The sequence below is a fragment of the Melanostigma gelatinosum genome (assembly GCF_949748355.1).
Source record: "Melanostigma gelatinosum genome assembly, chromosome: 9".
Classification (NCBI taxonomy): domain Eukaryota; kingdom Metazoa; phylum Chordata; class Actinopteri; order Perciformes; family Zoarcidae; genus Melanostigma; species Melanostigma gelatinosum.
In genome coordinates, this window is record NC_136642.1 from 10,852,593 (window position 1) to 10,863,033 (window position 10,441).

The window sequence follows — 10,441 nt, forward strand, 5'->3', positions numbered from 1 at the left end:
AGTTGAACATACAATATAATATAAATACATTTTGTAAAAAAAGCACTCAAAGAGTCTGGATGTTTCCAGCTAGCTGCACACCCCTCAAGGAGCACGAAGAAGATATTTTAATAAGGATATAGTTAGATTTCATTGTTTTGGTATAAAAAATAACAATTTAAGAATGAGGTCATTCATTGTAAAGAAATACAAAGGTCCAACCACAATGCCCACTCAGTCGCGGTTCTGGTGCTTTTGTATGTCCCCGATTGTCCTCTTGATTTCCTCTGGGGCCATGGGACCTAACATGTATTTACTCAGGAGACTTTGAAGAAAGGCCTTTTCCAAATGGCACACAAGTATTACAACAATTATTTCCATTAGTCGGTAATTTACAAGAGTGAGACAGTAAAAACAAGTCACAGGAATAGTGAAACTGTACTCAAGATATTCATCTCCGTTGTTTTTAAGTGTACTGTGATTGTGAAGAGTGGAAACAAACATCTTGACCAATGGCCATTAGATATACGTATGTGGCTCCACCTCTTTATATCACATGACCACTACTCACTGTATTCATAATTAAAAAGACAAAATGTGACAAAAGTACAGTACAGATCTGCTCCAGAAAACTTATCAAGTTACATTTATTCAAAAACATATAACTATACATTGTGTATTTAAATATTTCATATGTTCATATGATTTTAGTAACAATTACAATTTCATTACAGGCAGCCCACTACAGACGACTTCCTGGCATGATCAATTGAGGGGCTATACCCCGACATTGTGATATCAAATTGGTCTATAACACCAGAGTCCAAGCTATCGGCATCAACGACAAAATGTTTAGGAAGGTAAACTAGTCAACATTACGAGTAAACATTTTGGCAAAACAACTCATTCAAAGTGTATAAAGATCCTGCTATTTGGGACTGTTACAAGCCTAGACTCAAAATGTTGCATTCACATTCTGTAGCTGTGAGCACAGTGTAGTTATGGTAGACTAGCTGCATTGTGTGCTCGATGGAAACAAAAAATTAAAGAAGCAAAATAAAGGCCTGGTGAGCAAAACGTTTTACTCCATTTTCTGCAGTCAGGTTTTAACAGTTCATTATCAGCAGCCAGAATTTACAGGCTTATTATACAAAGGCATTGATTTGTCCAGGCATGACCAAAGACAAACAGTATGTGGATGGCGACCCAAGCAGTCGGCACAAGACTTTACCGAACGATACACTGCACATGCGTACGATTTATCCTTTGTCCAGATCAAATATATCATCAGGTTTTATTATAACATTTCCACAATTTATTCATATAACATGACAACTCCTAGTGCGGGCTCCAAGATCTGCTGTTTGATTTTAATAAGGAGCACATAAACAATCGGAAAAAAACATTCTCAGAATTTAAAACCCAATTTATCATTTAACATTCATCATTTAACAGATCAGTTGATCAAAAGTCTGATGTGACAGCACAGAGCTGCTGGATGTGTAGTATTCCTTTAAGGAGAGGAATGTAATGTGATCCATTTATTATAGTGTCTGGACTAAGCTATAAATACTAGCACATCCATTTCTAGACCAAACATTGTCTCAGATTCTTTGTTACTCTGTGGATGTAAAAGCTACAAAGCCTTCTAGTGTTGTGATTTTTCTGTGCAACATAAACACACTACTTACTACTAAACAGAGGCATGTGAAGTGCTCTACGCTTCCATAGTCGATTACTCAGAGATAGTGATATTTTCTAGACATCTAAGTGATCTGAAACATTTCTTAAACCACTGACAAAGAGGCTCGCTTTGTTCAGATCATTTTATGTTCAATATGTTGCAAAGTTTAAAGTCATCGTCGTGCGGCTTTGAAAAACAGGCAGATTACATAAAAATGTCAGTAATGGTCACCGTTCAACAGTTCCATTGCTCCTACTCACGCAATGACCCTGAAAAGCTTGATCTAGCTGCTCTACATGGACAGAAATGGTCATTGAAGTGTACGTTTGTCCAAATTTTCTCGACTGATGCTTAGAACAGTGGAAAGTAGTGTGCTCAAAGAAAACAGCAAGTAGGCGGGTCTACCAGTTGTCTAAGTGTAGCTTTGCTTTGATGTAGTGGACGGATACTATGACACGTGGACAGAGACTCAGAGAGTAGGCGCAAGTAAGGGCAAAGGTACTGTCCAGTGTCAGATAAGGCATTCCTTTCATGGACGGATGTTTTTATACTCAAACATTTAGATGTTGGGGTTGAAGATTAAAAAGTTGGGGCCAATCTTGTTTTTTATAGCATTTCAGGTTTACACATATTTCTCTGAATTTGATCTGATGTCTTTCCATCTTATTAAAAGGCAAAATTCAGGTAGCACTTCTCTGCATGCATACTGCTATGTATACATCCAACACATGCACTATCTGCACAAAAGAAATCCACAAACATTCGATTGTTCTTCCCTCTAACTATCCCAGGCTGTGCAGTTTTCATGCTTCTCAGGGTACGCTTCGCGTAATCCAACAGCTGTGCAATCAGGCGCATTTTTCATCTATTTTCAAATTCGCTATTAATCCCTGCAGTCGTGCTCCAATGATGCGAGGCTCGGTAGGTTATCCCTTTCATTAAACCCCAGAAAAGCAGTTTCTGCATTCCCGGCTTTTTTTTACGTCTCTCAGATGCCCCGCCCTCTCTTTCAGAGTACAGATGACGACAGAGATTACATAATTTAGTAGAGCGCTGCATCTGTCAATCAGCTCAACCAATCCCTGATTAGAATCTGGTAATCTTCACTCCGGAGTCACCAACGATGAGACGAGCCAACGAAGGATGAACCTGTGAAATATCGAGAGATCAGAAAATAAAATGATTACCAATGATAAGTCTCACATCCACTAATTAACATAACTCCACAGCACTAAAACGTAGCACACAATAGACACAAAAGTAGATGTACCTGTGCTTGAAGAGGCCCGTAGGGCACCAGTTCTCCATCCACAGTGAGAGTCCCCCGTGTAGACAGAGGCTGCAGCCTGAAGGCCTTGCAGGTAATATGGCTCACATACGGCGAGCTAATAGAGTGGTGGTTTCCTCTTTCCATGGCAAAGAACAGTCTCAGCAGAGTGGCTCTGGAGATACCCGCCCGCACAAAGGTCAGGTGGATCAGTCCATCGTCGAACCTGGCCTGGGGTGCAGCATGAAGATCAGCCCCAAGGTGGGTCTGATAAAGGGCCAGCACCAGGACAAAGTCCCCTTCAATGGTGATCCAATCTCTGGTGGGAATCGGTTGGTCGAGTGGGGGTAACAAGTCATCCCGAGGGTTATTCAAAAGTGAGATAAAAGGACGGTTCTTCAGCGGTCCTGCTGGCTCAGCAATGTCAAAGTTAAAAGATGAGGACGGTGTGCGTAGAGATGGCGAGGGCGACGTGGAATTTGGGGTATTGGGACGGGGGACGAGGTAGGATGAAGAGTGTGGGGAAGCACATGAAGGGGAGGATGGGGGTGTGGGCGAAAGAGACAGGGAGAGGGATGAGAGTTTAGGAGGGAGGGAGTTTGAGTGAGAGTGCTGGAGGAGAGAGAGGGGCCTCGGACGAGAAGCATTCTGGTTTTGGTCCAGGGTCTTGGGCTTGGGCTTGTAGGAGAAGGGAGTGTGACGAAAGGGAGAGGAGATGGTCAGAGATCGCTCACGAGCAACGCCCAGTTGGTAGGGTTCCTTCTGGTAGTAGGCCCCATTCAGATCTATGTCTTCCACCCCGTATGAAGGGCCCGAATCGGTGTCGGCCTCCTGACTGAGAGGCTGGTTGAAGAGAGTGTTGGCTATCTGGCTTGAAGGTGCTGAATTCTTTCTCAGTGCCTGTCTGGCCCCCTGAAGGCTTTCTTGGCAAGTGAGACAACCCTCTTGCTCTTCGTCTGCCGCTCGCCCCGTGTCCACCCCACAGCTCTCTTCCAGCTCTCCTGCATGCAACACTCTCTCCCCCTCTGCAGAACCACCGCTGCCTCTCCCATCCTTCCCCCTATCCTCCATCTCGCTGGAGTCTTGCTCAACCCTTCCCTCATCTTCCCTTTCATCCTTGATCCCGGCCAACCTTTCCACCCTTCCCATATTGCAGCCTTCCCTTTCAGTTGATTCTGAACTCTCCGAACATGTCCCCGACCTCTCCTCTTCTGCGTCCGTCTCCACCTCCCCCTCCCTCTCTCTGTCCTCTGCCAGGCTGCTTGCCCTCACTACACCGCTTCCTCCTCCCCTAGCCCTCTGCCTTCTTCTCTCCCTTTCTCTCTGCCTCTCCTCTTTTTCCCTCTCTCCCTCACCCTTACACAGGCTCCTCTGTTCACTGATGCCCATGTCAGAGCAGGTGCGATGGATGGGCGTTCGACAGAAGCCCTCCAGGCCTTCTGTGATACTGCGGGAGAGGGGTCTCCTCGGCAGAGGAGGTGTGTCATCTGGTGATGTGGCGCTGACAGACGGAGGCAGGTAGGACAGACGACCCTTGTAGGATCGAAGAGAAGCTATGCGCACCAGGGTGCCCAGGGTGAAGCGAGCAGAGCCCAGGCCACGGTACCTGAGAAATAGAGGGTAACGTTTAGATGAACAAAGCCAATGGTGGATGTTCGTACAATCTAAGAAATTACACACCCACCTCTCACTCTCAATGTCCACATCGGACACAAAGCCCCAGGCAACCGAGAGGAAAGAAAACAGTCTCCTGGGTGATGCGGCACGGCTGTTGATGGAGGGAGGAGGGCTGGTTGTCACAGAAACCACGTCCATGGGTCGGACTCCACCTCGGCAGAGCAAAAAGCAGCAGTTCAAAAGGAGGGGCTCCCGAAGGCACATGTCATACCTGAGGGAGACACAAAGAACAGCACATCCTGTGAGGAAAGACAAGGAGAGAACTGTGCAAAACAACAGCTCAATACAGAGTCCTTCCACTATTTAGAGATATCAATGTCAAGATAACATGTTCAAGACGAAAACATCAAGGAAGCTCTGTCTGTCACTTTCAATATGAATAAGCTTTGAAAAAAACAAGCAAACACAGCTCTTTGCAGCAGTGGAGGAGGGGCTTCAGGTCGTCTGCAGCAGGCCTTCACAGACAACGACTCATTGACTGTAGTTCACTTTTGCCGCTGAATATAATGACGTTACAACGGAACAGACCGGGGCCCGACATTCGGCTCGTTCCGAACAGGCATGCACTCTCATGATCTTTGAATCTTAATTCATGCTTTTCTGTTTCAGTTGATAAAAGTAACACTTTGGTCGTCTCAAGTTGCAAAGTTTCATTAAGAAATTACAGAGAAGATATATGATAAGATATCCTGAATTACCACCTTTTTCTGTTGACAGAGCTGAGTAGTTCTCTGGTTTCACATTGAGCTGGAAAACCAGATTTGACTGATTCTCTTTATAGATATGAATGATGCATGCTTACCCTGCATGGTGGTTGATGGAGCCAGCCAGTGCATTCCCAGAGCCACAAGGAAGAACACCGATGGGCGTTTTTATTGCTTGTTCCCAGTCGGGACGCTCCATCAGACCATTAATTACCTGCAGGAACACGACACAGACATTTTTGAAAATCATATCTGTGGACACAATTCAACATATATGTGCTACTAAAAACAGAGAATAAATATCTTCACTGTCAAAACATAACCAGTCAATTCTACCATGCTTAGCCCAACAAAAACAGGACTCACCTCGTGCAGCAGGCCGTCTCCAGAGACGATGATGACGCCATCCCACTCTGAGAGCGATATCTCTCTGATGAACTCTCTGGCATGGTTCTGACGCTCTGAGGCAGATTCATGAAGTTAACACCAGTTATGCATGCATGTTAATACGTAAACATAGTATCTGACGTGTTACCTGTCTGTATAAGGTTGTAGCTGATGTTGGCCTCTCTGATCATTGGCAGGATGTGGGTCTGACACCACTGCAATGCCTGGCCCCGCCCACTGAAGGGATTGACCAGTAGCATTAGTCGCCTGGGACGAGGTAGCAGACTTCTTGAAAATTCTGTTTGAAAAAGAAAGGGGGAGGAGGATAAATAAATGAAAGCTCACACAGTTCTTGTCCAGAACAAAGAGAGGAACTAGCGGTTCACTACAAAGCAAGCCTACAGGGAGCGGTCAGTACAGTGTTGCCCAAACCTGAAGTTTGAGTGCATTTGACCATTTATTTCACCTCACTGGATCTACTTCACACTGCATAATACTAGCCCCCGACAGCGTGTCTGTCAATCATTTAAATTCAGATACATGCTGAAACACAAGTACCATTCAGAATATAGGAATAAAATAAAACAAGGTGGTGAAATAATAATAAATCATTCATTATCTGTCCAACTGGAGTGCAGAGGCAACATTCCCCTTCTCTGCTCTTTCATCAGCCCAGGTATGATGCTTAGAATAAATAAAACAGCTTTGAAGATCTATCGAAGATTCAGTATAGTTCAGATGTTTGCCAGTGGTGCAGGGATGGAGATGCACTCACAGATAATCCCAGATTATTAATCAAACAATATAAAGAAAATCAACAGAAAACCCAGCGAACCACAGCTATGTTGTTCGTAAGCATAAAAACTCAGACTCAAGACAGCAAGTGATTCAGAAATGGAGTGATTGGATAAGAGAAATATAACAGAGAGATGAGGAAGAATGAAGGCTATGTGAGCAAAGTGGAGCAGACACTAGGGGTGAAACAAAAGGCTGGCAACACTGAGAACTGTAACAGAGTACGAATGAGGCACGAGCAGACAAGGGGCAAACTGAGGCTTGGGATAGAAATACAAAATGATGAGTTTTACCTCTGTTGGGGGAAGGAGACAGTGATGTGAGAGGTAAAGACTGAGGAAGACAAATTATGGAGAGTATCAAGAGTATTATATGTTAAAGATTAAGTCTAAAGAAAAGGAAAGAGACAGGAAGAGATAAGAGATTCCGGCAAAGTGCAGGACGCATACAGTAATGGTGAGAAAAAGATAAATACACAAAGTAAACACTGAGCAGGGCCTTGCTATCTGTTTGATTATTGAGGAAGGGGTGGCAAACCAGCCCCACCCTCTTGGTCTCTAACTTTGACAGGGAATGATATGGACCGTGTGTGCAGGACAGATAAGGAAAACAAACAAAGAAGTATGAGTTAAAAGTGAGATGAAGTTGGGTGAAACAAACATTGAAAGCCAAACTAAATATTCTGAATAATAAATCTCACATCCTCTTAAGGTACATTAGTGTTAATCCCCCCCTTTGTTTCTACATAACCCCTAAAATGCTGAACTACTCTTGGTTAAATGTGTGTTCTCTGACAATATGTGAATGCTGTACATACAGAAAGGTCTTGGGTCACTCTGACATTAAGCTATACTTAGCAAGCATTTACAAAGGTGGCATAAATCAAGGCAGCATTGTGTGGTTTCAAGTAGTAAACAGGAATTCAAGACTTATTCGTAGACACAAACAATGAGGTAAGCCAAAGTAAATCACACATCTACGGCAAACTAACCATGTTTACCTTTGGATAAAGCCTTTCACTGTAACTCCACTATAAATCAAAGGCCAGGATTATTAATAACTAGCGGTTGTGTGGCTCCGCCAACCAGTCAAGCTGCAATTTACATCCACGTCTGTCCAAAATGCCATCGCTTCTTCTTTTATCCTTTTAGACATTTGTGTGAAATTGTCATAATAAGAACATCAATTATTTAGTAATGACCAAACATGTGTTTTGTGATGTCACAGTGACCCCGAACTATTTCTAATCAGTTCATCATTTAGTCCAAGTGAATGTCTGGGCCAAATTTGAAGCAATTCCCTCCAGGCGTTCCTGAGATATCACGAGAATGGACCGGACAGACAGACAAACATATAGATGGACAAACCAAACACATACAGCCTCGAGTGCGGAGACATTAAAAGTAAGAACTTTGACTGAAAAAATATGAGTAGCAAAAGCAAAATGATGTTCACATTCATGAATTGCAAATGAAACTGTAGGCAAATTGAGGTTAATGCGATACAACAATCACAAGTATGGTCCTGTAACACCATCTGACCGCCCTCACACACAACACACTCACCTGTGTCAGCAGTGACGGTCACACCTCTCAGTAGACACTGCACAGCAGCCGACCACCTCTCAGCTTCGCACCGGCTTTCTGCCAGGTAGGCCCTCACTTGCCTGCGCCGAGACACACCTTTCCGTCGTTTGCCTGGCGGGTACCAGTACAGCACCAGAAGAGGGGGCGCCGGGGCACGAGGGCAGCTGCACCCCACCAGCTCCGACAAAGGCAGCAAGAGACGGGCTTCCTTCCCCGTCCTCGGTGACAGCCGCTGGATATGTATATGGGTGTGCGTGAGGGTCAAGGCATAGTTGGAGGCCGGAGTAGGGGAGGCCGCAGGGGAGAGACCCCCCGGACCACCACCGGGGCTGTTGGGGCAGCTGTTATTGTTGCTGTTGCTGCCTGAACCCCAGCTGGCAAATTGGCCATGAAGGAGGGCTTCTGCTGTGGAAGGTGAAGACGGCTCTGGAGATCGCATCCTCGCTGCTGAAGCGGATCAGGCTGATCAGGACAACGTTGGTTCACCAAGCTTGAGGGTCGTATTTTATCCAGTGAAGAGGCTTGAAGGGAGGAATCTGGCAGCTCTTAAAGATTTTAAGTGAAAATCAAAATGTATCTGAATGTCAGTCAGTGTTATCCCGGAAATCTCCTCAACATCATTCTCCCTCTTCAGTGTTAGGATTCAAGAGACGATGTCACAAAAAACGCTGCTCCGAGTTTCTGTTTCCGTCTGTCCATTTAAGAAGTATCTGTTCATTTGAAAATTAATGAAACACCTCTTCCAGTGTAACGGTTCCTCTGGGAGAGTATGTATCCAGTGAACTGCTAAAGATCTGTCTTTGTGTCACAGTCAGAAAGCTCCCATCAAAGTTTGATCTGAAGAGTTGTCAGCTTCTACAGTTTACTGCCAGTGGAAAAATGAGTGAGCAACACTTTAACATATTCAAAGACAACAGAACAAGATCAGCCATTTTCAGTCAATGTGCTCTTCACACGATTGCATCAGTGAAAAAAAAAAGAAGTTTACATTACATCCCAAATCCTCCTATTGCGATAATATAAAGCAGCAGAGCAGGTCCTCGAAATTAACAATAAATCTTTAAATAATTACACAAATGGACAAATAATTAAACAGATCTATTAAGTATGAATAAGACAAACAAACACACCTTGTTTAAACAAGGAGGCTGCAACAATTACATGAAATGAATGCAAAAGTAATGAATATTGCGGAGTACGTTGTATGGTAGGTGCTGGACGAAATGGAATTAATGCCACAAAGATAAGATAAGTACAGGCTTTTTCAAGACCTTTGACACCTGTATTGCTAACTGTAATCTCAGTGCGATAGGAGGCAGTCAAGAGGAGTGACTATACCAGTCCTCTAGACAGTAGTGTCATACATAAATGTTTCAGCCAAAGAAATACAACTTCATTGTCTGTTCTCCACAAGAAGAGGGTGAACACCAGGTAAGACAGGTGGAGACTAGACAACAAAAATACAAAACAAACAAAACAAAAGACAAACAAGGAGACAGTTCCAGGTCGCTCCTCAGTTTATGTCATGGTAGTGTCCCTGACTCAAGCCTCACGTTCCCTCCCGAAGATCTTTGTTCCTGTACCGACACAAGAGGAGTGGAGGACAAAAGTCAATTGTAGAAAACAGAACTTTAGTGTATGGGTGACCCACTAAATAAATTAAATAAATAATTGTAATTAACTGTAATTCACCTGGGATTTCACTGTTCAAAGGCGACTATTTCTGTACCATATTTTGACAATTGGAGTAAGAGAAAGTACAGAGAAGAAGTGTCACGATAAGAGGAAGAGATTACGGTTACAGGGTGAAGCAATACAAGGCCTAGCGTGCACCTTGACCCCAAGTGCGTCTTTGTACATAATGACTAACAGTCACACATCCTCAACCGCCTTGCTGAGACGCCACATTATTTTGCATTTAAGGTTGAATGTGGATAACCACATCTGGTTGTTCTTTTTTTTGTCTTAAAATAGCTTTTGTGCGATGGGATTTTGGGGAAACAGCATCGCTTTCACAATTCGAATCTAGGATTGAGATTTTTCAAATTGCTGACCTAAATGGTGGTGAATTTGAGAGGTTTTGCAATATGCATTAGCATGCAACAATCTTACATTGTTCCCTATAAAGAGGTAGCTTCATAGTGAGCCTGTTAAAAATGTAATGACCAATAGAAATTCATGTGAGATTAGGATATACTGTATGCACTACATAAAAATAGTAACATAAGTGCAACTGTAGTAGTAACAGAGTAATTTACTATTTTTTCATTTATGCAACAGCTAGATGACAGGTTAAAGTAATGTTAAAGCTCCAAGAAAGCAGGATCCAGTTAATTAGACTTTAGTGCGTCAAAGTGCAACT

The 10,441-nt window shown here is 43.6% G+C and overlaps 1 protein-coding gene across 1 annotated transcript; it reads right to left on the minus strand.

Annotated features, from left to right (window-relative positions):
* Nucleotides 1-602: 602 nt before the first annotated feature.
* Nucleotides 603-9,256, minus strand: sphk2 (sphingosine kinase 2). The gene is made up of 7 exons (XM_079275865.1): nucleotides 8,059-9,256; nucleotides 5,847-5,996; nucleotides 5,678-5,772; nucleotides 5,410-5,525; nucleotides 4,615-4,818; nucleotides 2,934-4,536; nucleotides 603-2,812 (listed from the first exon to the last, which is right to left on the minus strand). The coding sequence occupies exons 1-7, from the start codon at nucleotides 8,516-8,518 to the stop codon at nucleotides 2,750-2,752; spliced, it is 2,691 nt and encodes an 896-aa protein (XP_079131991.1). The 5' UTR covers nucleotides 8,519-9,256; the 3' UTR covers nucleotides 603-2,749.
* Nucleotides 9,257-10,441: the final 1,185 nt, after the last annotated feature.